Source organism: Caloenas nicobarica, chromosome 6 (assembly GCF_036013445.1).
Source record: "Caloenas nicobarica isolate bCalNic1 chromosome 6, bCalNic1.hap1, whole genome shotgun sequence".
Taxonomy (NCBI): domain Eukaryota; kingdom Metazoa; phylum Chordata; class Aves; order Columbiformes; family Columbidae; genus Caloenas; species Caloenas nicobarica.
In genome coordinates, this window is record NC_088250.1 from 8624033 (window position 1) to 8650151 (window position 26119).

General features: G+C 40.5%; 1 protein-coding gene across 9 annotated transcripts in view; it reads left to right on the top strand.

The window, feature by feature from the left end:
* LRRFIP1 (LRR binding FLII interacting protein 1) overlaps positions 1-26119 on the top strand; it is a 111544-nt gene that overhangs the window by 54546 nt on the left and 30879 nt on the right. For 6 of the 9 annotated variants that reach the window (XM_065637208.1, XM_065637200.1, XM_065637207.1 and 3 more), the window contains exons 4-13: positions 3136-3183; positions 4826-4870; positions 5397-5447; positions 8958-8990; positions 10102-10149; positions 13368-13424; positions 17592-17672; positions 19084-19128; positions 20082-20147; positions 23422-23499. The exons of 1 other annotated variant lie outside the window; for it this stretch is intronic. In XM_065637208.1, the coding sequence (XP_065493280.1) occupies positions 3136-3183; positions 4826-4870; positions 5397-5447; positions 8958-8990; positions 10102-10149; positions 13368-13424; positions 17592-17672; positions 19084-19128; positions 20082-20147; positions 23422-23499 (552 nt within the window). The remainder of the gene's footprint in view (positions 1-3135; positions 3184-4825; positions 4871-5396; positions 5448-8957; positions 8991-10101; positions 10150-13367; positions 13425-17591; positions 17673-19083; positions 19129-20081; positions 20148-23421; positions 23500-26119) is intronic. 2 more of the 9 variants (XM_065637201.1, XM_065637206.1) reach the window with 2 other exon arrangements.

Here is a 26119-nt window from a genome sequence, read left to right on the forward strand (position 1 = left end):
GAAAGAGAAACAGATACAAAGAAGATACAAAGAGTTTTTGCAGAGAGGGAGAAGCATATATTTCTTCAAGCCTGCCATTTTCTACTTTATTGAATATTTCTCTTTTTTTTTTTCCTGAGATTTTTATTGCTTGCTGAATGATAAATGTGTTCTCGACCCACAGCCTGTTTTGTTCTGGCACTCCAGCTGCCTTAACTGCATGTTTCTCTTGCCTGACCTAGCAGCGTGTGTGCTTCTTGGAAATGCTGTTCTCCTCTTTAAGTGCATATGTGTATGAAGATAGCTACTCAAATCATGTGCTCTGATATTGAATCCTGACCCCATGAATTTGGCAACAAATATCTCTTACTCTTGTTTTTATTTGTGGAGTTGACTATGTACCGAGTGACTCAAATTAACATCTGCCCATGGATCAACAGGCTCATTATGAAACTCCTTAATAGGAACTAATTTAATCTTCTGGTACATAGGCAGCCCCATGGGAAACAAGGAGGTTGTTTACTGTTGGTGTCCTGATATGGATGAGAAGATAAGTGGGTTAGCCTCGCAACATCCTGTAGTGGGTTTGCAAGTCTTAGCATTTTCACTATCACTTAGCAAGCAAATCTGATCTGGAATTCTCTCTCAATGGTATTAATGTCATTAATTATTTAATTGTAATATCACTTTTCAGGGTAGAAGGTAACTTGAGTCTGGCAAAGGCCTCGAACTGAAGACCAAACAAATGGATAAGCACAATTTCTTCCTTTAACCCATGTGGCCATTCAAACCAGACCCCTTGGGCAGAACAGAAGAGTCACCTTAGAGAAAGAAATGGGAAGAGACTGAGGAGTCCACTTCAGTCCAGTGTGAGAGATGCTGTTTAAAAGATTATAAATTAAAAATAGTTTCAAGGCAATTGCATTCATTAACGTTTTTCTTTTGGGGGATATTAAGCATTTAGCCATCTAGTTTTACATGATGGAGGAAAAGACTGTAAGTGGAACTTAACTCGTGGCAAGTTTAAGGGGTATTTCCTCATCTCCCTTTTGCAAAACTGAATTCAGAAGCCTGTGTTACAAAGTAAGGAGAATGGAGGTCAGGAAAAGGAAACAGCAGATGTTAGAAAAATTATTAGCGTGTTTATGGATCCTTTCTATTTGTGAGAAAGGATTCTTGATTTTCGTAGTGGATTTGGTTTTTAATTGATTTCTAGTGTTAGAAAATGTTATACATCTCTTGAGGGGGGAAAATCCTCTAATAAGGCTTTACCTGACCTGATTTCCCACAAAGCATATAATCGGTAGGTTTCGATCATGTACACAATCCTAACCAGCTGGAGTTCATATGATTTTCAGGGGTCATGTTGTGTGTGTTATGCTTCTGCCTGGAAGTAACTAGTCTGAGCACTTGTGAGGAAGCGTGTAATGCTTGAAGAAACAATGGTTCATATCGTGCACTCTAATTTCTTGCAGTTTAAGGGAGAATTTTCACTTGTGTGCAATTTGGCTAGGCATTGTATAGAGGTAATAGATGTATCTGAGCACACAGATGCTTTGCAGGGAAGGCAGTGGAAAATACTTCCCTGTTCTCGTAGGGATGTGGTTAAAGAGCTTGTTGAACCGTTGTCTCTTTTCCTTGTTCCAGAGAGATGTTTGCATGCTATTTAAAACTGCAATGCAGTGAATTTATTATTTCCTGTTTTCAAATTATTGCCCTTAAGAACTTATTTTCTAATATTTTTCCTAATAAATGGGATTGCTGCATGCCTCTGCTTTTTGCCAGTTTGACCCCAAATCTGACAAGATTTAAAGGTCCTTGTACAGTTTGGGGTATCGAGGATGTGTAATTGAGCACCCCTCTGCCTATTCTACTTTGTAACAGACTTTCTTCTGTTCAGAGCTGTTAAGATGAAAATGAAGATGACTTTCACATGAAAATAATTTTGTTTAATGAGGAAGAACTCTGAAGTGGGAATCAGCTGATACAGTATCAAAGAACATGCAGCCATTTGTTCTAGTTTATTAATAAATAGTGAATGAGGTTTTTAGTGGTGAAAGTAAATTACATTATTACCATTGAGATGAGTGCTAAATGCAGAATATAATACAGAACAGGTTTCTGATTTATTTGATCATTACCTAAGGCTTTGACTGTTGATATTGCCTCCTCGAGCCTCTAAGAAAGCTGGCAAGTACGAGCTTGTTTTTTTCCATAAATACAGGAATGTCAAAATACATAATCTAAATTGCTCTAAAATACATATTATGCTTCCTTAAGCAGGATTTCCATTTGCCGATTACTGTGCTTTAGGCTGGTGATTTTTTTTTTTTTTTCTTCACACAGGAATGTTATGGTCACCATTATAAATGCAAACTTCCCAAGACTAGATTCAAAATGCATGTTTGGGGAGGAAGAAAAGTCCTGCTAAACTTGTCCATCTTTGAACAATTTGCTGTCTGGTGGCAATGCGAAGGAAAGTTGCCAATGTTGTACGAATAAAATACAAACTGAGAAATGGTTCATAAGAGCCAATCTACCAGGAAAACACATGGCATTTGGTACTGAAATGCAGAGGGCTTTCCAGTCTGCCTGCATTGGTGAAACATGTCCCAGCGGTTCCTCTTCTGTGCTCGCTGGCGATACCACCACTGTCGAGATGGTCGAGTGCAGCCCAAAGGCCGCGTGCACTGAAAAGGAGCTCTGGGGAGTTCTGAGTTCAGGGAATAAGAGTGCACAGAGATTACTTGTATTCAACTTGTCTTCCTGGTTTGACAAATCTGTATGGTAAACATGATTTGACAGCATTTTTCATCCTGAAAGTGTTTTGCGTTTTGATCCCTTGTAATGAGACTTGACTTAAGTGGGTCAGGAATTCAAGACTCATTACGCTCCTTGTTTCTGTCCCCACAGCGCTGTGTTTCGGCACTGCTGAGAAACAAGAAGCTGTCAAGTACCTTGGGTCCTACCTCTCCCCTTGCTGGACAGCCTGTCCTGGGCACCTGCTGCGGGGACTCTGGTGGCCCTTGGCACAGCTCTTCCCCAGCGTGTGTGTGTGAAGCTATGTGGCTTGGCCGAAACCTGGCAATGCATGTCAGATGTTCTGTGTTTGCCTTTCTCATCTAAATTCTTTTTTTTTCCCTTTTCTGTCTGTAGAAATATTATGGTCTGGATACTAAATGGGGAGACATCGAGCAATGGATGGTAGGCCTTGATTGACGTAGCTAAACAACATGTTGTTGTTTTATGTGTTGAAGTTTTGTATAGCTCACAGAGTTTGAAATCCCACAAAGTAGGTATTTTCATGTATTGGAAGCGTGAATTGCACTCTTAACCACAAGGATTCTTGCAGTCCACATCAATACCTGAAATGTGGCTTATGGTCACCTTAAAACTGGCAAGGGTTTGGTTAGATGCATTTGTTATATTTTTACAGACCTCTGTCTCCACCGTATCACTTGAAGATTAGTTTAACATACAGACCTGTTAAAGCGCCTTGTGATACACGGAACATGTGTACTCATTTTACTTCCTGTGGATTTTGTTACAGTTTGAGTCTTCTCAAATCTGTCATCAGTTAAATTTTGGGCAAGTTTTATCCATGCTTCTTGAGTTACTTTTGTACTTGCTGGTCCAGGGGAACTGTTCAGATGCATTATTACTGCTAATATGCTAATGCTTGCTTTTTCGATAATGCAACATCCTGGATTCTACTATTTGCTAAGCCAGTGAAGTTGGTACCAGGTATGGACTTGGGCAGTAGCAGCATTTGACTGTTTTAACACCAATAATATAAGATGAAGTAGTTATTAAAGGGCTGGAAGACATTGGGATGAAATGTCTTTCAAACACAAGCTTATTCCATAAGCTTCCCAGCGGTGCCAGATAAAAACTGTTCGTGGCCTTGCCCTACAAGCTGAGTAGCACACGCTGAAAAAGGCAAAACCAAACAGCTGATTTCCAGTGTGGAAGATAACTTTTCCAACTCTCTGGCTTCTTTGAGCTTGGATAATTAATTGGCATAAATGCTGGTTCACTCTCTGCCTTCTTGAAAGCCTGCTGCCAAATGGACCAACCATCTACCAAGATGCTCTAATCTCACAAATAAGCCATTAAATCTCTTCAAATCCTTGCTAGGTGAATTCAGCTCCATGTTACCAAAAATTGCCTTGCTTAGAAATCAGTTTGCCTTTGAGAACCGTTAACTACAATGTTGAAACTTTTTCCCCTGTTTTCTACCACAGTTTCTAAATTTCATGTAAAATTACTTTCTTGGAAACATAATACACCATACAGCCTTTCCAGCATTAGCACAGCTTTTGGCCTGCAAAAGTCGGTGCTGCGTGTCTCAGAGGCTGTAAGCAGAGCACAGATGCTTTTGGTCTCGAAGAGGGGGCCAGGCTGTGCCCCTCTGGGATATCCACTAGAGAGAGACCGTTGCCCTGCCACATTTATTTCCAATAGAAGAGTTCTGAGATTTGTTTTTGAAGGACTGCAAACTGGAAAGCTTAATTCAAAAGCACTGTAAGTATGCTGGTTCCGGGATGCAGAGAGGTGCACTTGAAATGGTTTTTTTGAGATGCAAATGAAGATGTCACTGTGTACAACTTTCTGTAAAAGTAATGAAAGTGTGTAGCAGAATAAAACGGAGAGGGAGAAAGTTGGGGTCACAAGTGAAGGCAAAAAGAGTTTTTCTGACGTGACAAGGTGTCACCTTCCATTATTTGGTTTAACCTTACTGACTCCTAAACATTGTTGAAATTCACTGTGTCTTTCTGAAAGTGCTCTTTTGGTGTCTCTGTCCTTTCAACACTTCGCTCTTTGTTTTTCTCTGCTGCCTTGGTAGGAAGACAGTGAGCGTTATTCCCGTAGAGCCCGAAGAAATGCCTCGGTTAGTATCTACTTTTGCTTTTTCTTTATAGCTAGGTATTTCAAATTAAAAAAACCAGACATATATAAGGCATTTCCTTTTTAAAAGAAAAAAATGAACAAGCTCCCCACACCCAGCCCCAGCCAGGTGAAAACCCCAAAGCCACTTCCTGACTTCTCTGCCCTCCCCAGTCACTCCGGGAGCTTTTGCAAATGTGCAAGAGTAAAGAGGGGCAGGGGGTAGAAGGTGGGGAAGTAACCTGCTCGGGGTGTTTAATGTTCATGTATTTAGACTGTGGGCCAAGAGCATACCACAGGGAACACCTGAGCAAGCTTGTCATTCACCTTATAGTAAAATGCTCAACAGTGTTTCTGGGGCAGATTTCATTTACTTTCTGCTATAGTTTAATGCAATTCTTTTTTAAAGACATTTATTCTGTAAGTCTTTTCTTTCCTTCTGTTCCATCAAAGCCATCAGTATTTATCCTCGCTGCCTGTTACTTGTGTTCTTTTCATTATTTTCTTATCTTTATACTTTCTTTTGATAGGCTTCGGATGAAGATGAGCGCATGTCAGTGGGTAGCCGTGGAAGCCTGAGGGTTGGTAAATTGTAGAATTTAAGTGTGCATGTGTGTGTACTGATGTTGCTGCCCTCCTGTACCACCAGACTGGTTGTAGTTCTCGGGTAGCATCATGCTTCCAAGGTCTCGACGTGTTCTGTGTTCAAGGCATATGGGGCTTTTTGAATACATGTAAGTCAACAATTCTTTCAACCAGGGGAATTGTCAGATTTGTAAGCGCTGTGCAGGAACATCAGCAGAGCATGCGGCTCTGTAAAAACCTTGCTGGTAAATGCTGTTCAGCGTCAGTGTTGCAGGAAGTACTTAGCCAAAACACTGGTACATGCAGCTCGCTCTTGTATGTGCCTTGTGAGCTCCCCATTTCATTATTGATACTGAGAATTCGGAAAGAGAGTGTGCTGGCTTACCCCATAATCAGTGTTTATCAACTCAGGAAACCTAAAGCAAATTATCAGTGGAAGTAAGTCTTAAGCACTTTGGAATTACAGGTGAACGCTCTCCTCAAAACTGCTTTAGAGATACTTGAAATTCATCTGCAAAGCTGAGTTTTGTGGAGGGAGGGAGGGATTAGGAGAGCAGAGAGTGTTGTTGTATGCTAATACTCATCTGTAGGAAAAGTTCAAACAGTTTTTTCCTCAAAATATCCATATAGAACTTTTGCAGATAATACACATGTACAAATCTTAACTTCATTCTAGCATGGACATAATCAGCTCACTGCTGCTGAGACATATGGAGAAGCATTCGGCTAACCACAAAACTGAAACAATCCCTCACAGACTATGGAGGAAGCGCTCAGTCCTGAGCGTGAATCAGCTGCAACTAGTTTTTGTTACGGAGCCATTGTGCCTAAAACTGTTGTGTTGGAGAATATTTTTCTTCTACTGATGTTTGTCCTAATTTATCAGTAGCACTAATTATGTAAGTTAAGCTGGATAGCTGGAGGATCAGTTCTATTTGTATAGAACAAGAAAGACCATTCATAGCAAGGTCTTGATTTACAATTCTTGGTTTCTGGCTTGTAGGGAGATTTCTTGTGCTTTTTTTTCTTACCCTTAAAACACTTGCTAATGGTTATCTAGGCTAGAGCTACGTTTTTTTTCCTGACAAACAATTCCCAAAAGAACAGGATCAAGTGGAACAAGTCATATGCCTCTAAAAGAGTCTGGAAGATGGTGGGGTGGAGGAAATTACTACTGCAGAGTCTGCTCAGTGATCCTAATGGAGTTCAATGTTAGGTAGCATAAGATGTACTTAGAAGTTCTAAGGGTTGTCTTGTTCCCTTTGTAGTGGAATCTTTATTGCTACTTATGAAACGCTGTTAAGGCTGCAATCTTAAAAGCGTAAAGATTTTATTTTAGTGCTTTTCAAAGCTAGAAGATGCCTTAAAGCTCCAGAGATTCAGTGAAGAAAAGCTTATCTTCACAGCTGAACATGAAAACTGATGTTTATTTTGCTTAAATTTTGACACGTTTATGCAAGTATTTTTTGAAGGGGAAAAAAGCCCTCTAGATCAGTTGAAATTTCAATTATTTCTCTTTAGAAGATGATTACAATACAAATGGATTGTTCAACCATGGCTGCAGTTGTGTGTCCCTTGATGTGGCAGGATGTGAATGCACTGGCACTGTGGTGATAGCAGGAGCCCTCTTCATCTGAAACACCTTTTGTTCATGGAAATGCGCTGCTGATTCCATGTGATGTGCTTTTGTAACATCGTCCTGGGTTTTATTGTTATATATTTAAACAGCAGGATCCTTGCATTGTACTTTACCCCCATCTCTCAAGAAGCAGCTCTCCTGACCCTTCTTCCTTACAGTCTCTGGGCTGCCAGAATTCCTTCAGGCTGCAGTAACCGCTACTGGTCTGGTGAACAACGGTCTCCACGTGGTTCCTGGGATGGCCCATAAATACCTAATACTTTTGCAAAGAACGTCCCTTTCTGACAGAAGGATCTGGTTGAAACTTTTCATGCTGGTATTTCTAGTGATAATGCACAGTATCCCCCCTGTCCTCACAAAGTAGCATTTGGTTAACATTTTTACGCAAGCTGACACTTGGGCATGCACAGGAAAAGTTTTGACAGAGCTTCCTTCCCTGATCCAAGTGTCACTGGGATTGTAGATGAAATCAAATGTTTGCTACTCTGAGCTGAAATTTACCCTTATCCAACTTTTAGTTGTTTTAGTCACAATGAATTGATAGAACACACATGGATCATTTTCCTAGTGTGGGTTTACAGTAGATGCTTTTAATAGTTCAACATCATCTCTCTCTGGCCCTTTGCAAAGGTTTGACTCTTGCTGTGTGTGTATTCAAAACAACAAAGTAAAACAAACAAACCAAAACTAACAACCACAAACAAAAATAAATGACCAACCTAAAATGTTACCTCTAAGGACTGGAGTTCAGTTTGGCTTCTGAGATATTTTGGAGTGAAGAAAGCACCAAAAACTATAGCCTTGTGTCCACAAAGGGTTTATAAAACTACTCAGATAATTCCGAATGCTCTTGTCTTTTTTTTTTTTTTTTGTATTTGAAGACTTCTTCCATAGTTGCAGGATGCCATTGTAATTGGTTTGCAAGTCTTCCATTTTCTGAAAATGGATCTTGTATCTTTGGCACCTGGGCTCATTGCACTGTGAGGGGCTGATAGTGTTAGGAGTTGCTTTTTGAAGCTATGCTGCTTTTCTGTGCAGGAAGTTTTCAGTGGTATGAGCCAATGTCAGAAATGTATGTCTCCTTAAAATTTTACCAGCCTAGTAGTCTGTGTGGGTTTTACTCTGGGTTTTCTCCTGGAATATTTTCTGAGTGGATATCTGAACTGCAGGCAGCAGAGATCTGCTGAGCTAGCTTTTGGGGAGCTGGCCTGGATGCCTCTGGCAGAGCAGCCATCTGTATGGACTGCAGAACCACTTGAGGTGTTGATTTAGACCAGGCCAGCATATTGATTTAAGCTCTGCAGCTGTGACTGTACTGTAAACAGTGGCCTACATTTAATGCTGGTTCAAGTGAATCTGCCTCCTGCCAGCAGACCTTCAGCTGCAATGAAGGGGCATCTTTAATAGCTTTTCTGTAGCTCATCCTGAATCCATGAGGTGTCCTGCCTCTCTTGTTTCAGAAGTTCTACAAGCTCAATTCTTTATCACATGTTTTTTTCCTAGGGAAGCTCAGTAACATCATCCCGTGTTTGTTGAGACATTTGAGTCTTTCTTCAGTCTCTTTTCTACTGCAAGTACCCTTGTTCTCCCACTTCTCTCTGTAATCTGAGACCATCCAGTATGAAATACTGTTTTGTTATGAAACACTCATGATGGAGTTTGTTCATTTTCCTTGTTTTCTTTGCTCCAAAGTTCCTGACTTCTCGCTTTGTGCAAGAAGTCCTGCATTATCAAAGTTCTTTAGTTGGGATTTACATCTCTGTGCCTCTGTGTGTGTGTTTGGTTTGGGGGATTCTTTTGATTGCCGTAACTTGCTTCCGTGTTTTCGCTTGTATTCTGATTTTTCTTTCCTCTCATGCCTTTACAGTCACATTTGGAATATACCAGCACCTACCCAGTGGTGAGAATAGTCTGCAAGTTGCAGTGTGTGTTTTAAAACTAATTATGAAGAAGAAACTAACATCAGTTGTGATAACTGATCAGAGATAAGGGATGATATAAAATGATCCTGAGGCAGTTCATGATCTGTGATGCAAAGATGCTGCTTCCCTCACCTACTACTCTGATGCAGTTCAGATGAAAAGCACTGAATCATTAGAGAGATCTGAGCTTGATCTAGTTCAGTAGCGACCATAGGACAGAGCAGAACAGCTTTGATTTCCCCTAACAGACCTTCTTATCTTACTTACAATCTGTCCATCATTTGACCAGGTATGTCTGGTTTTATTTCAGTGTAAATCTGGAAAGGAACTCTCACAAACCCACTCTGAATAGATCTAGCAAAGGTAACAAGGCAAATACACTGCCTACCAAAATTGCAGCTTGTGTATCGAGCTGTTACCTTTGCTTTGGAGGATAAAATCAAACTCTGTAGGTAATAATAAGACAAGAGCAAGTATTTGCATTGAACACATCGAGATAAAGCTGACTCTTGGAAGAATAGAAGGGAGATGGAAGGGACAAAGAGGACTAGGACTTTAAGCTTAGTTTAAAGTTCCTCATACTGTTAGCAGTGCTGTCTTGTGGCAATGCTGTGTTGAAATAGAAGTGTCTCAGTTTCTGCAGAAAGCAAGCTGTGGAGAGCAGCTTTATAGAGTCTCCAGCTTTTTAACTCTCCTCTCGTTCCTTGCGCTATTTCAAATTGGAATGCAACATATCTGTTTGTGAGTGACCTATATACAGAAATAGTTCAAACACATTTGGATTTTGCATGGATATATTGACAGCTGGTAGCTCTTTTAATTGACTTAACCCAGCAAGCATGAATGATTTTAACTGTGGCTACTAAATTTAACAGCACTATCATCACTTTTAACAATATTCTTTAATAACCAATCATTTGACTTGGAGATCTGATTTTTTTTTTTCATGTGTGCTTACTGAGCCATGTTGTGTAGAGCTGGAGGAAAATTGGACCGATGTTTTTGCATGTTGATAATGCATGCCTGGCTATGCATGGGTGCACATAAACTCATTGATCTTTTCATCCTGCATTCTTAATCTCACTGCAGGCTGGATTAGAGAATGAGCGGACCAAAAAGAAGAACTACTCCAAAGCAGTATGTATCTTGACTGTCTCAAGAGAGGTTTTTGCATACAAAGCCACTGTGATAGGACAAAGAATATGTGCAAGTATGTTGGCTGTATGAGCTCACCAGCCTAATGTCAAGGATACAGTCTAAATCTCAGGATTTGCTGGGTCTCCAAGAATGCTGAGCATCGCTTCATCTGCAAAATGTTGTATAATCCAAGCATTTACATAAGTGTTGTACATAAAGAGTATCTTGGAAATACTCAAAACCTAATTTGAGCTTTAACGTTACACAGAAATAGGTAATACTGATAGTTTATGTCTCTAGCAATGGCTGCATCTTTCATAAAGGTAGTTAGAATATATATGTAGTGAAGTCTACATCTCTTCTTAAATGTAATTCTGCGTAGTGTCAATGCCTTACTAGCACCTGTACAAATAGGGTCCTACATAGAGCACTGCAAAGCCAGACCTGGATGGAAGGTAAAGGATAACACATTTTCACACGGTCAGAATTTTAGGTGAATCTCATAGGGAACAATTCCAGGGCAGGAAAGGGTACACGAGACAGGGCAGAGTGGTGTGCTGGTGCTGCGGAGGGAAGGCTGTGAGTTGCAAAAAGAGGTTGCCAGGCTGGGCTGGGGTTCTTCAGTACACTGGCAGTCAGCAGGGAATTTTCTGAGAAGTGGAAGCTGAATGTGGGATTGTGAAAGAATCCTGAAGGAGCAGGATTAGCCACAGTCTAAGGTAGAGTGTGTTACATAATGGCTATGAGAGAGTTTTCTGCATCTGTTCAAGGCAAGAGGAAAACACATAAAAGAATTGCATGCGAAGACTGAACAAGTAAAATTTGAATATTTCAGCCTCCCCAGTATGGAAGTTTATTTGTTCCGGTTTTCATGAAGGTTATGATTGGATGCTTAGTGCGTTAATGTAGCATAAAACAAAGGTCAGCCAGGTCTGATAAGACTGACCCTGCTCTTCAGGAGCTGTCTGGAGCATTTGCCTTCAAAAATACACATGGGAGAAGTCTCTGGAGAGGATGGGTCATAGTGACAAGAGAAATGATGTGAGCTATAGGGCTTCAGTTCGAAAGATAGCGGGACAAATTAAATATGTTTAGAAGTGCCTCAAATATAATGTGAAAAACAGTTAACTTGGATTTGTGGAAAATGAATCATGCCAATTCAACATAATTGCCTTAAGCAGAGTAATTATTTAAGGGTATACAGGAAAAGCATTAGATGTGACTATAACTTGACTATAAGGCTCTTGGCAAGTCTCCACATGACATTAAGTGAAACTTTGGGTGAGACTGAGTCTTGTAAAAAAAAAAAAAAAAAAAAAAAAAAAAAACAAACCACACAGTAGTTGAAAAATACTGTTAGATAATGAGACAACTAGAAAGGATCCCATCTGATCTACTCCCATCGAAGACAGCGTCGTCTGTTTTTAAAGGGGAAAACAGTTCTACAGGAGGCCGTATTGCCCAGCTGTCTTAAGTCCAGGGAATGAGGGTGGTTTCATGCGAGGTTAGAATAAAAACACCAATGATGGATAGGAGACAACTTGTCAAAACTGAATAATAGTAAAAATAAATGAAGAATAACACATTTGGGAAAATTTAAATATACTGTTACAAAGTAAGGAATTCTGTATAGGAATGGTTCAGATAATGATCTGAGGTTACCTTTAGTCTATGTTACATTTAGTCAATATTACATTGCTGAAAGAAGGCAAACAGTTCCTCAGTGTAGAACTGCAAGGGGCGGTGGAGGTAACTGCTCCGCACGGTGCTGTTGGAGCTGGAGCTGGGAGTGTTGGCTTCACCTGCTGAAGGATCATTTTAATCATTCTTCAGGAAGGTGTTAGAGAAATTCGAGGAGCCCAAAAAAACTCTAGTAAAAACTGGAAAGAGCCCAAGCTATGCGAGAAGGCTATAGCAGTATTTCAAATTCTTTCTTCTTGAAGAAAGAAACTGGATATTGGCCCTCCATTTGTGGTGAGAATATTGCATTTCAGTAGAGAAGCTTTTCCCAGAAGTTGCTTTACCAGCTTGGGTCTAAACTGGTTTCTAAGTTAATTAGTGTAATTTCTCAGGAAGCCACTGTAGAGTATATGATAAATATTTTGCTTGGAAATTGATTCAATAATGGGTTTAGTGGATTTTCATTTTGGGAATGCATTAAAACTTGGACTTCAAAACTTAATTTGGATAGAAAATCTAATTAAATTTCGGTTAAGAAAACGCCCCCGTCCCAGATACACAGAGTGCTTCCTCATATTTGATGTTAAACCAGGCCTTGTTGTGAAGTGATGCCAGAATAGCGAATTGCTTGAGAAATCTGAGCTTTTATTGGTATCGATTGAGGTGACTTTTAGGTCTGTCCTCTTTTCTTCAACATTATGTTTCCAGACTGAAAACTGCATTGTAGTGATTGTTTTGTTTTATTCCCGACCCTGCTGCCGTAGGGACTTGAAGCATCTCACCGTACTTATGAATCGCTCTTTCTGAACCTGTTTATTTTTTCTCTTTTGAGAGAAAACATCTTAATGACAACAAGGCAGGCTATTGAGTACAACAGAGGACAGCTGAACTGACTGAAATATCTTATTAGTCTTTAGACTGCCACACAAAATAGTGGGATGTGGCAGATGGTCACTGTCTGGGTTTAATTTTGATGCAATTGGGGAAGGCTAAAAAGAAGAGATTTTATACAGCATTGCATGTTTACTGAATTAATTTCTGAAATATAAATTTAAGATTACATTATTCTGCTACAATTTGCTGCTTTTTGATTGTGCAATTGCCAGTAATATCAGTAACTACAGTGATAAATTTATTTTATTGCAGTCTCTCATCCCTAGTGTCCCCTTTTTGTCCTGTGTTCCCTTCACAGAGCGTTTGAAGAGACAGGTGCTATAGTGCAGTAATAATAGGGGAAGCAAAGGTTTTTCTTAACAAGTAAAAAAGGGGTCAAAAAAGGCAAGTAGGAGTATCCTTGACATTTTTGGCTGGTATACAAGTACTGACAGACACACAAATGTTCATGTCCTCATGTTTGCAATCATGACCTAATCCTGCACTTCTCCTGTTCCTGGTGTATCTTTCAAAAGTTCTGTCTCTGCCTTTGATTTTCGTGATGACTTTTGCTAAAAATTCCCTTTTGGGTCTGCATCAAATTTTTTTCTCTCCTTTTTTTTTTTTTTTTTTTTTTCCTCTTCTTTCCTTTCCTTCCATAACAGACCAATGGTTATGAGGAAGACATGTATGGATCATCCCAGAGTAGAAAATCTAGCAGGGTTAGTAGACGATTTATATTGCTGTAAAATCTATTGCTCTATTTAATGCGATTAAAGTTAATTAGCAAATTCTTTTCTGTGGTAAAGCAGGTTTTTCCTGTCTTGCATGTTGTGGGTTTTGCAGTTTGTCGGATGCGGAGGTGCAGCAATAAGCTGTCTAAAAAAAAATTTAAAAAATTAGGCCATGAGTGGGAAGGGAAGTCTCCAAATTGGGTACAAGTAGAACTCGGAAGCCAAAACTGCTTAACTTGTAAACAAAATTGGGTAAAAGTGAAATTGTGACAAGAAATAGTTTGGCAGCACCTGGCACAGAGGATTTCCATGTGCCGGACAACAGAACGATTGTTTTCAGGCCTGTGCGACGTGTTGATGTTTTGCTCTAACAGTGAAACTCCCAAGCCTCACCTAAAATTTTGTCCTTGTCTTGAGATTTGCACATATAAAATAATTTTTTTTTTTTTTTTTTAATTTACCCAAATGTATGTTGTTTGTTTGAAGTTTGCCTAACTAAGTGGGTTTTCTTTCCTTTATAAACTGTACCTTAGGGTTTCTGGAAACTCCCACAGAGATGAACAGCCAGTGCAAGTGTTACTACTTAGCTACTTACCATTGATGTGTTTTTATTTATAGAAATATTATTGTCAAAAACCCCTTAATTATTAACTGCATTGTGTGTATGTGGGTCACAATGTTCCCTTCTGTTCCAGCACAAGTGTTTTGTGTCAATTACAGGATTTCATTGTCCTGCTTTGTTAAATATTGGGGCTTGTGCGAATTATTTAAAGATATTGTCTCAATCAGAGCCTCTTTGGGGGCAGGGAGGGAAACTGTTTGGGGGGTTTTTTCCCTTACCTTTTTCTTTAACAAAGGCAGACAAAAGCTCAGAGCCTGTTGATCTTTATGCTACCAAGACTTCTAAAGGAATCTAGTGGTATGCAGCCTAAAGCTCTATGTTTAGGGGAAAAATAAACTACTTTTAAGACTCCGTTTAGCTAAGTGTTTGAGCAATACATGCTAAGCAGGAGATGGACTTCAGTGGGTTACTTTGTAAGCATGAAGTTAAGCAGGCGCTTGTATAAATAGTGAAATGGGACCTTATATTTCATGTCCATTGTAAACTGTTGCTTCCATGTGGTTTTATGCATTTAGCTTGTGTATGTGGATAAGAGAAAATGAAATACTCTTGCTTAAACTCTTAAGAAAACAGTATGTCCTGTTCTGGCACTTTTGCTGAACCGTTTGACGAGTTCAAGGAACTTAGCACTTCTGACAAATGATGTTCTTATGCTTTAATTACATACTCCAGAGCTCCAAGAACTGCAGGAAGAGCAAAATATCTGTAAGAAAGTCATCCAGGGGAAAGAAGTTGTTTGGTTGCCATTTAAATAATTTAAAATCATCTTGGTATTAGGGTTTGTAGCGTGGATGTTTAGTATATGTAAAGCATAATTGTGGCAACATCATTAGTTCCTTGCTGCTTTCAGTACTAAGTGTAATTCAGATTAATCATTATGAGAAGGGGATGAGAGTTTGAGGTGACTTAGAACAGCTGAAACTCCAAAACCAGTTGATGCCAGTCTGTCTGACATTCACTTTTAGGAATGCTCTCTCCAAAACCTCCAAACCGAACTGTAAAGATTGCTAAAGCGACAATAAAAAACAGAGAAGAGCCAGAGTTCTTCAAGTTGGGAAGGAAATGTTGAATCTGCTGATAAAATAATTGTTTCCACAATGGGTGTCTGATTCTAAGTTGCAAAATGGAGTGATGCCCACATGGAGATAAGCCTTTGTACACTCTAATTACAACATAATGGGTCGATTCCTTAAAAATTAATAATGCCATGTGCCTAGGTAGTCCCCATGTGGATTACAAACTACGTAGGTGGGAATTAAGGTAACTTTAAGCTCAGTTCAGTTGATTCAGATTTCTTATTTTACAGGCATTCAGAAAGAGTGAGGCAGAAAGGGATATAAATTTTGGAGACTGGACAATGATATATCCTCAGTATGTGCCTGTGGCTGTCGTGTCTTATCCACAGATCTGTTTGCCTGCAGTGAAAGAAGTCCAGTGTCAAGAACAAACAACTTTCTGTAATTTGTGGCTGATCTCCCTCATTTGTAAATGGAGTCAACACCTACATAATTTATAGTCATTTATAGTCATGGTGCAAGGATTAGCTTGTAAGAAAGCTGGTAATGGCTGACTACTAAAAGCAGAGTACCTTGGTTGTCTAGACCCCCGTAAGAAATGACTGGAGAAGCAGGATTTTAGAGAAGGGCTGTAAAAGGAGCTCTGGAGTATTGCAAAGAAGGAAGAGCTGTGGAGCTTCTTCATACCAACCATTCCCACCAGCGTGCGTGCACCTATGGGAAAATAATCTCAACAGTTCTTAGGAGGCTTTGAAAATACCCATGCACATTATGTATTGTTGCAGGGCTTCTTACAGGACACTGAGCGAGCACTGGTCATTGCGGGAGGGTGGGGATGCAGAGAGGTGGCATTTCCTCCCCAGCCCTAAGCACCCTGTCCTGGCACGGCTTTGTACTCACCCTGGCACAGCAGACTAACCATTTTATTGCATTTTAGTTATGCTTTTAGACTGCCATTTTTCTGAAAATAAGGAAAATACAAAGCCTTTCTACTATGCCTGTAATTTTCTTGATTCCTTTGGCTCTGTGAGATGCATAATGTCTTATATACGGATTTCCAATCTGCATTGAAAACAGACTTTGATTTGCAAATTTAAATATTGCTGCATGTTAAAACCAGCTGTTCATAACAACTTAAGTTGTTGATAATATGTTGTTGCATGCTCCTAAAGCTTTTGGGAAACCAAAATACTGAGTTCCACTCAATATTATAAATATCCTACTGCTGTCAGCCTTCCTGCATCCTGGCAAGCCCTACGTGCCAGCTTAGTGTTGAAGTGTTTGTGCAGCAGAAGTTCTCACAGATAATACACGACAGCCGAAAAGCTGAGTTGGCATCCTACGCTCCGGTACAGGTGCCGGGGTGAATGAATGGAGATGATGTATATCACACTAGATAAGTAAAGTGTTATTTTGGAGGGTAAGGGTGATTTTTAAGTCCACTGGACTTGTCAGTCAGTCACTATCGGTGCTTTTGGTATTTAACTTGGAGCTGAATTAAGATCTCCCCATTTTTGGGGAGACCAAATAAGTGAACCAAAAGTGCAAGACTGGCAAGGTGCTAGGCATAAAAGAAGATGCTTAGCTTAGACAGTCTCACTTCTTACATAAAACTTTTCTTTGCATTCAGCCTTGCCATATCTAACAGTGGGCTGCTCACTTCTCCTGATGGGCACAGCCAACAGTTTTGGTCCCTGGCTTTGCTTTCGGTCTCGCAGCAGAGTTGTCCTCACACCTCCTCCTGAATCACTTGTGGGTTTAGCTTGTAGGCCATAAACTCCTCAAGAATTTAGAAGGTAGCTGAACCTTCTCTCTGATCAAGATGTTTTCCCAGTGCTTGATGGGCAGTTTCAATCCAATCTGTTGGCTGTGGCGGTGGGATTGCACGTGCAAAGAAATAAATCCTCTAAGGCAGGAGTGTGGGTTTTTAGGTATGAAGCCGTGATGCAGTCATTTATTCTGAGTTTGAGCCTGGAAGCTAACATTTCTAGCATCTTGTAAAACAGATGTTATCTGTTCTGTTTTACAGAAGCTGGAAATATGCTGATAAATGCTGCTTCACTTAACTACAGATAGGGTGAAACTTCGGTGCATGAACTGCATACATGCTTTTGAAAGTATTGTCTGTCATCTTTGAATTCCCATACAAACCATGTCCTTGCAGCATACTGTCATGTTGGTCATAGCAATGAGAAGGGAGGAGAGAATGTGAGGGTTGCAAGCCTTTTCAGAGGGAAACAAACCAAATGGGTATTTTGTGCATAACATGCTGTATGGGTAGAAGAAAGGTGCTTTTTTTTTTTTTCTTAAATCTCTACAGATGGAAAGGGCACATAATTTTCACACAGCCTCATATCCTTAATGCATTTAGCTCTTTTTGCATCTGTGACCACTTTGACTCTTCGCAGTTTGTATTCACCTAACTTCCTTTTTGTCTCCTATTGAAAGGAATTTAGAAAGTCCTTCACATTACAAAGCTGAGTACTCAAGGTTTTTTTTTGTTTGCTATTAATGCAGGCTTCATACTACTCTGATCTGGGTCTTCACAACAGTGGCTATGCTTCCACATCTCAACCTTCTTCCCAAAATGGAAATTGGGTCTGTTGCTCTCTGGCTTTACCTGGCCTGGACTTGGTGTTCTGTCTTCATTTGGATAATACAACCTCTTGTACTTAGGAATTAATTTGGACCAATTGTTCAGAGTCTCTTTAGCTCTTTTTAGTTAAACTTCAAAGCAAAAAACAAACAAAAAAACCCAAACCAACAAATAAAACCTGCCACCACCACCAAAAAACAAACACCAGACCGTTTAAGATTGGATTGGAATGAGTAATGGAAATCTGTTTTAAAATGAACACAATTAGTTTTCCTTTGCAGCTCCTCCCTTTCCTACACTTACTTTGTTTGCTTTTGGCCTCGGTTGGTCTGGAAAAATAGGGGAAATCTTAATTAACTGAAGCTCTCTGTTCTATTTGAGGCAACTCCTCTGCTCACCATGTCAGTCTATCAACTTTAAGAGAATCCAATCTGCATAAAATGAAATTACAAGCAAATCATTCAGAGACTGATAGAGGAAAATTGCTTAAATCCCCTGGGGAGGTTGGATTGTCCTCTGCGTGTGGGCAGAGCATAGCCAGTCTGGCAGTAGCAAAGCAGAGCTCAAGCAGTGGTCTGCAGCCTGTCCTGCCTGTCACCTGGTGCATTGGGGTGGCCGGCAATGGGGACACTGAGGATGGGTGGGGTGGCACCACAGAGCGATGGGGACACTGAGGACGAGCGGGGTGGCACCACAGAGCGGTGGGGACACTGAGGACGAGCGGGGTGGCACCACAGATGAGCGGGGTGACTTTTAGCAGGACGTTGCCTGCAGGCTGTGGGCTGGGGACCACTGCTGGAGTATCTCTTGCACCTGATTATGCCAGAGACAGTCTGTGCTCTCTGAACTTAATTGCTGCATCTTGTGAACCATGGTTACTAAGAACAATGCAATTCGTTTTATGGTGCTCTGATGTAAGTGCTCATAATTTTGTTCTGAATTATTTGGGTTTTTTCTGCATTTTTGTTTACTAATAAAATACACAAGAGATGATTTTCTAGCTGTGTGAAATGCTTAAAATGGATATCTTAAAACACTTCTGTCTTTGTATGTATCTCTTCTTCTGGCTTTGGTTGAAGTGAGGAGAAACACCCTTTCTGGCTGCTATACACAGATGTGTGTGAGACAATAATACTTTAACAACCTAAAATTAAATTATGCTGTTTTGCTTTTGCGTACTGTCGTGTCCTCCCTTCCTGTAGGAAATGCACGTGTCTGCTTGGTATTCTTAGTCTTTGGGAGTTGAGATCTAATGGTTTCATGGTGCAAATGACTACTAACTCTCTATACTGGGTTTCCTTCTGTTGTAGTTTAACAATCATAATCTCTTATCAAAATGGTTAATTTTGCTGTAGGTGCCTTTTTTTTGTTTCATTTTCTATGCAAAAAAAGTTTTGTGCTTGTCTTCCTCAGCCCTCCTTGCTGTACAGCGATGCCCTGCCAGCCAGAAGTTACAGGGTTTGTTGTTCTAATGCTGTAAACACAAATACCAAAGCCACTCACCTTCAGCCATGCATATGTTGTCTCTGACCGCTGCGGTTCCTCTTAGACCCATTGATTTCACACTCTGGTGTCTGATCCATCAGAATGCACATGTGCAATGACATTTGTACAGACCTGGATTTGCTGATCCTTCTTTTTATTCCCATTGGAACTGTGCAACCACTGCTCGTGGGGTTGTGATGCTGCCACAGGCTTCTGTCTGGATGGAGATGGTTGTCTTCATTTTCATGTATTAGCTATAATGTGCAGGAGCAGGCCAGAGAGGCAACATCAATTCTTTCTAGTTGTGTTACAACTAACAAAAATCTGTTTGATAATTTTTGTAGCCAAAGTCCACTGTTCCTGTTTAAAATGAGCTTCTCAGATTTCTTTTGTCAAAGCTTAAAGGTAGAGTTTCCTGCTCCCCTGTGTTTCCTGAGCCAGACATTTATATGCTAAACTGGAGCAAGTCCTAGAATATGCATCTTCCTCCTTTTCTACTAATTTAGTAAACTGGCTAATAAGTGAAACTCATCAGGTGTAAGTTTTTTCCCTGTATTTCCCTGCCAGCACCAGACATGAAAGCTAAACAGATTTGACAACTTAAGAATTGATGTAGCCGTTTTGTTGTTAGCAAATATGAACCATTGAGAACGGTTAGAAATGCATGACTGTGTGATGGAATTTGGGGGGGGGTATGTCAGACTTTGCACGTTCCTTATGGTGTGTCCCAGCTCACTGACTTCAGGTTGTGTTAGATCTTCACTTGCATGTTGCTTGTGGTTGCGGACAGGAAATGTCCCTGTCCTTACACATACTGTTCATTCCCCTGCGTCCTTCGCGCTGCACCTTGTGAATTTGTAATGCTCCAGACTGAAACCAGAAACTAGGCCTGCCAGTCCTCTTCTGACTCTGTCTTTTAATTGTAGGCGTCTGTGTATGACGAGAGCGTTTACAGTGGGAGTCGTCGGTATAGTGCCTCTAGTTCTCGTGCTGTAAGATGTTTTCTGCATTTCCCTGTTGTCTTGTCTCTGTCTTCCCGTAACCTGTGTGTACCAGAACATAGCCTTTTCTGGGCTAAGGAACACTTAAGATGGACTGTGTGAGATTTATAGCTTGCTGCTGTAGGCAAAAGTACAAGAACTGTTTCCATGAGCTTCCATGAAAGAATGAGTAGTGATTTATCTGCTGTCGTAACGCTGGGCCTGGCGAGAGGCGTTCAGCTCTGCCTTGTACCTCATTTGCAGATAAAACACCTTGGAAAAATGGTACATGAATCCTTTCCTTCACTGAAGACTTATCTTTTGAAAAGTGAGAATAATATAATTAAAAAAACAAACACTCTTCTGCAGTGTTACATCATTAGCACTTAGCCGCTAGCAAGAAGTAAAGGATTTTTGTGACTGTGTTACTTGCTTGGCTTTGTTTGCTGGATTTATATTCTGTAGCAATGACTCAGGCAACTTATGACAATGTTTTCAAAATACATGTTCCTGTGAATGGAGGGCTCTGTCATTTATGGAGACAAACAATATGAGGAATGAAAATATAAATTGTTTCCTTTCAAAAAAGAGAGGCTGCAGGACTCCGCTTACAGATTAGAAGGCAGAAAATGCCTTCACCTCTTCTCAGGTGGAACCTCCATATCCTGGTGGGTGTTTTGTGCCAGGCAGTACCTGTGCTGCTGTTGTATCTGCCTGGGGGGAAGAAAAAATTATAAAGTCAGTCTTTTTTTTACTTTCAGATTCTGGTCTGTGGAGCCACTGCTTATTCTGTCTGAACTCCTTCTCTGATTATCAAAAAATACCCAACCAAACAAAAAAGCCCCAGCAAATGAAAAAATAAACCACCTAAGACCATAACAGAAAAAAAGCCTCAAGACAAAATATTGATGTTAATTAATCATAAAAGTTACAATTTTATTAGCTTGGAGAAGGAAGGAAGGAATCCTTCAATAATGCTTACTAAGCACTTGCTCGTCTTTAAAGGGCTATTCCATGCCCTTGCAGTCACACTGATTTGCTAGTTGGGCTGTGCATCTTGCTGTTACTGATACTGAGCTTCAAATTACTTTTTGTTTCATAGTTGTGCCTTATTTTCATTTGGCTGTCTTGGAAAATTAATATTTGTCAGTTTGGACTGTTGTGGCAGCCTGTAACTCAGTGAATTTGCCAGCAAGGCTGCGCTGGGCTGGTTGTAACCCTTTGTTTGTACGGGATGTCTGCTTTTGTTTGAGATAAGCCTCTCAGAGGACCAGATGATACAATTCTACTCTTGGGAGAAATAATTTACAGTGGGCTCTGAGCCCAAACACTGTTTACAAGTCTTTCAGCCACTGTTAATGGCTTGAGCGGGGAACACAGAATAAAACCCTGGTGCTTGTTCCCCTTCCTCCATCCCCATCCCACCCCGTGCCGCAGGTATTTGGAAGCCTGTGTGTCACCCAGCCTTTCCAGTTTGTGTTGCACGGTCACCTGTAGTAATGAGAGAGTTGAAGTATGAGGTTTTTGCCTTAAAGGGAATGACCTTGTCACAATTACTGAGTTATCTGTGGTTATTGTAACATTTCTGAACATTGCAGCTCTTTTAACATGTAGAGGGTGTGCCATTTAGGTAGCTGTCCCCAAAGAATGTTTTTAGATGGTAACATGTGAATGTGGGGGGTGAGGCTGAAACGGGCTGTGCCTGGACTCAGCTGAACAATTGGCACTTGCTTCCATATTCTGCCCTGCAATATGCGGAGAGCAACTATGGAATAAATAGATCCCATGAAGCATTAATATGGGATTCATCAGTACTTCATACTTTTCCCTGTCATGTGATTCAGGTTTATTCTACATCCTTGTTATGTTAAATATAAAACACCAGTGATGACACAAGCCTTCTGTGCTAGAACTACTTAATAAGAAAACAGAATCTGAATATTTATTGGAGTGCTTTTTGGTTAATTTAGGAATTGAAGTGGCTGCGCTTGAACATAGTTGTAAACTTTGTGCAATGCAGTTCTGAATTTTGTGTCTTCTCATCTCTGAAATGAAGCTCAGTAGTTCAGGTGTATGAAACCAGTGTCACTTCACGTAAGACATCTGAAGACGTGGCTTGGTCACGTTCTGCCCTGCTTCAGAGGCTTGCCAAGGGCTGTGTACCTTGCAATGTAATGCTTTGTGATTAGTAACTAAGGTTATGATTGTACTGTAGCTGGTGTTACTACCAGCTTGCCCTCTTATCATTTATTAGTACTGTAAGCTTAAATTTTATTAACACTGTGCCACTTCGTTAGTGTGACTAGTGATGCTGAAACAGTTCTCCAGTAGCTTGGTGAAGACCTGGCTGTGTCCGTAGCTAAGGGCTCCAGGGGATTCTTGTAGTGGCCAAATAACTTCATAGAAGAAACCTTAAAAAAAAAAAAAAAAGTACAATACATTAAAACCTCTCTTTTATAGATGCTTATGTATCTTTCTATAAAATACATCTCTATACAAGACTGAGTGTGAAGATGCTACTCTGGAATTTGTGAAAATAGAGGGAATAATTCTAAAATGCATTTCTAGAATAAGTTGTAGTTTCCCTGGTTCTTTAAACTTTCATTTCCCTTCTCTACTTCCACTGTGGTGTAACCTCTGGAAATAAGACTGTGTAGACACATTCTTTGTCCTTGTCAGCAGCAAGTCAGCCCTGTCTGTTCTGCATCACTGCTTAGATGTTTGCTTTTACGAAGGATTAAAATACTTTCTTTGGCAGGAGATGAGGACTGCAGGTGCTGGAAAAGCAGTAGAGATACTCTGTCTGCGAGATGGTCTTAGTTTTTACTTTAATCACCACCTAGATGGATGTTTCTCTCTTTGGCCTGTGGAGCATGGATTCATTTTATATGTCCACAATGTTGGAAATATGAGAAGGCGGCTCACCAGAGAACCTCAGAGCTCTCAAAGAGTAGTAGGACTCAGCCTTTTGTGTAGAGACTGAGAGTTGTTTACTTCTGACTGGTATCTTAAGATATATAAATAAATCATTAGTATTCTGTCATTGTAAGAATTAAATCAAAACTCTACTTGGTCTGTCAACTTGAATTACCGCTTGCCTTAATTTTTTAATGAACAGTTGAGGTGTCTGTTCTCTGACTTTCACTGCTATTCCTTTGTCCAGCTGCATGTAACCATTTCTGTAACTAACTTCAGATGTAATGCTCTAAATCCTCTATTGCTTCCTTTGCCAGTTCTAATGCTTTTCTCTTTTCTCTGCTCGCTGTTCTTGGTTTTCCTGCGGCAGCCCTCTGAGTACAGCTGCTACCTTGGTTCGGGATCTCGGGCATCCTCAAGAGCCAGCTCTGCTCGGGCCAGTCCAGTGGTGAGCTCCTCTATTTTTCTTTGTCTCTAAATTGTTTAATTCTTCTGTTCTTCAATGTCTCTTTTGTAAAAAGAGGTCACTGTCCCTTGTGAGACGGTTTCTTATGGTATTAATTGGACCTTCTGGGCAGTGCTTAAGATGAAGAAGGGGTGAACCGGATGAGAAATTACAAAACCAGAGTAACTCCTAAGCAGATGCACATATTTTTACAATGGAAGTACACTTGGGACGCATGTGACAATGCTATATTTTTTCCTAAGTTGGGCATAAAGCACATCGGCAAGTGTATTGTGGAAAAGACTGGATCGTTGATGCTAATGCCGCATCTCCTTTGGTTATTAAAATCAGGAGACCCTACATCTTATTGCAGTATTCAAGTAGTTTAGTTTCTCTCTGGTCGGCAGTATTTTGGTGGTGTGTTCCTGCAAAGCTGCAGGGCTATCCAGAGATTGCATCTGAATGTGTTGTTTGGACTGTAGATCACCAGGTGCTGCAGAGTCTTTAGCATGGTGAAGAGCTGTAAGGAGTATGTGTACCCGGCATGTCCAGCACCCTGAATTCCCAAGTAGTTACGGCTGAACAAGGCTCAAGTGCTAAAGGCTTGTCCAGCCCCTGTGACTGTAGTTTTCCAAGACAAGACTTTCTCCCCTGCTTTTTACTGCAATAAAGAAAATGTCTTCTGTTTTTAAAACGGCATATCGGTGCTTTCTCGTTGTGATTGTTCCATGTATCTTAACAATGCTGAATCTCTTTCATGATTAATTTCAGAGCAAGGCCTGATAGCGTGGTGATAGTAGCAGAATGCAGTAGCATGTCTTCTAGAGGAAATATGCAGTTGACAGTACACTGATGTATAACAGAATTAATCTTGCACAGAGAGTGAGTTTTGAAGTGTTGCAATGGCTTTTGGTAAGCTGGCTTTGTTTCATGGAAGCATTTCTCCTGGTGAAGTTTTAATGTGCTAGTTCTCCTGGGACCTGTTGTGTATTACTTATCACATCCCCAAGATAAGAAGTGATGGGGAGGGTGATACTGTAAATTAATGCACACAACATGCTTCTGTAGTCATAACATCCTGTTGCCTTTGTTCCTTTGCTGAGGAGCTGAAACCTAAGTTCCATAAATGTTGCCTTAAGGACTAATTACAAAGGAGTATCCGGGTAGTCAAAGAAGCTACAACAGGATGCAACATGGTAAGCTGTAACGTAAATATTTGGAGTGTTCCTCTTCAGTAAAAACCCATAGTCTGCAGTAAAGAATTGTTTTGTATCTGATGTCCCCCATCATGCTGGTTCCCCCTTCAAATGGACCCGGTGATTTGAAAACCTGTGTGCTATGGGGTTTTTTCTCCCATGGTTAGAACTGTGCAGTGAATCCCGGTGGTGAAAGGTGCCGGAACTCTCCACGCAGGGTTACTTCTTGTCATCAGGCAGGGAATAGGGGAGTCTTTTGGTCATCAAGTCTCCTCAGTGAGAGAGAACTGAATTAACTGGCTGGAGCAAAAGAAAATGGCACTAACGGAACAAAACTATGTGCTCTGAAGTATTGGTGTTTCTTAAAGACAAGGGCACATCCAATTTCTAAAATTATTTTTAAAAAAAAATTAATCAGATAATGTATGGCAGCCGGTGAGCTATAAATAAATCGGTATTCTAATTAGTCCCTGAATCTCAGTCCCTGAGCTATGAGTTCTTGCAGTATTATATCTTACATTAGTAATACCTCCTAAATGGCTTTGCAAACTGAATTTCAATTATCCTCAAAGCAAAAAATAATCAGGATAACCAAGGATTCCATTAAAGTTCTTAAAGTGTAAGAACTGGGTACCCATACATTGATCTGGTTTCTATTATGTGTTTTTTCTATGCAGCCTGAGTCATTCGTGCAAATTGCTTATGGTAATCACAGAATGCAGCTTGCCCCTCATGGGAGCTGTAGGGGATTTTTTGTCTTCTAATTCTCTGCTCACAGGTTGGACTGTTTGCATGCAAGTGGCTGAGGACGGTTACTGAGGATGATTAGCTGTGTCAGCACTGGCGCTGGAGATGTGCCAAGCTGAATCTGCTCTGCAGGGAGACAACAGGCACTTTTTTTTAATCAGTGGTTTATTGCGGGGTGTGAAGAGCTTCCGTTATTTCCACGGCCTTGAAGAAGAGCTGAGAGTTAACACTGCAGTGGGTCTAAAAAGCAGCGGTGCAGGGGCTTTGCTTCTCCTAGTGCAAGGCAGTAAAAGCCTTGATAAGGGGTGCCGCCTCCTTGGCTTTGCTGCAAACCAGAGGGGTCAATGACCATGGGGTCAGTGCACCTTCTGATTTTTTTTTTTTTTTTTTAAATCTTATTTTCCATATTAAACAGACAACACCTTTCCATGTAACTCACAGTAAGGACTCCCTGCCTTGCCTTTTACTAATAGGATTTGAGGTGTTTTGATGACATTTCCAATTGTATACTTGGTCTTGGCAGTAGAGATGCTGAAATAGAGCCCAGTCTTCTCAGCAGGCTTAGCAGTGTATCGCTTCCACTTGTACAGTCTCCAAATGTCATCTGCTTGGACTTCCTGAAGAAAGAATAAAGATCTCCTTGCATGATGGTAATAATTTATGAGAAGGAAAAAGTGGTT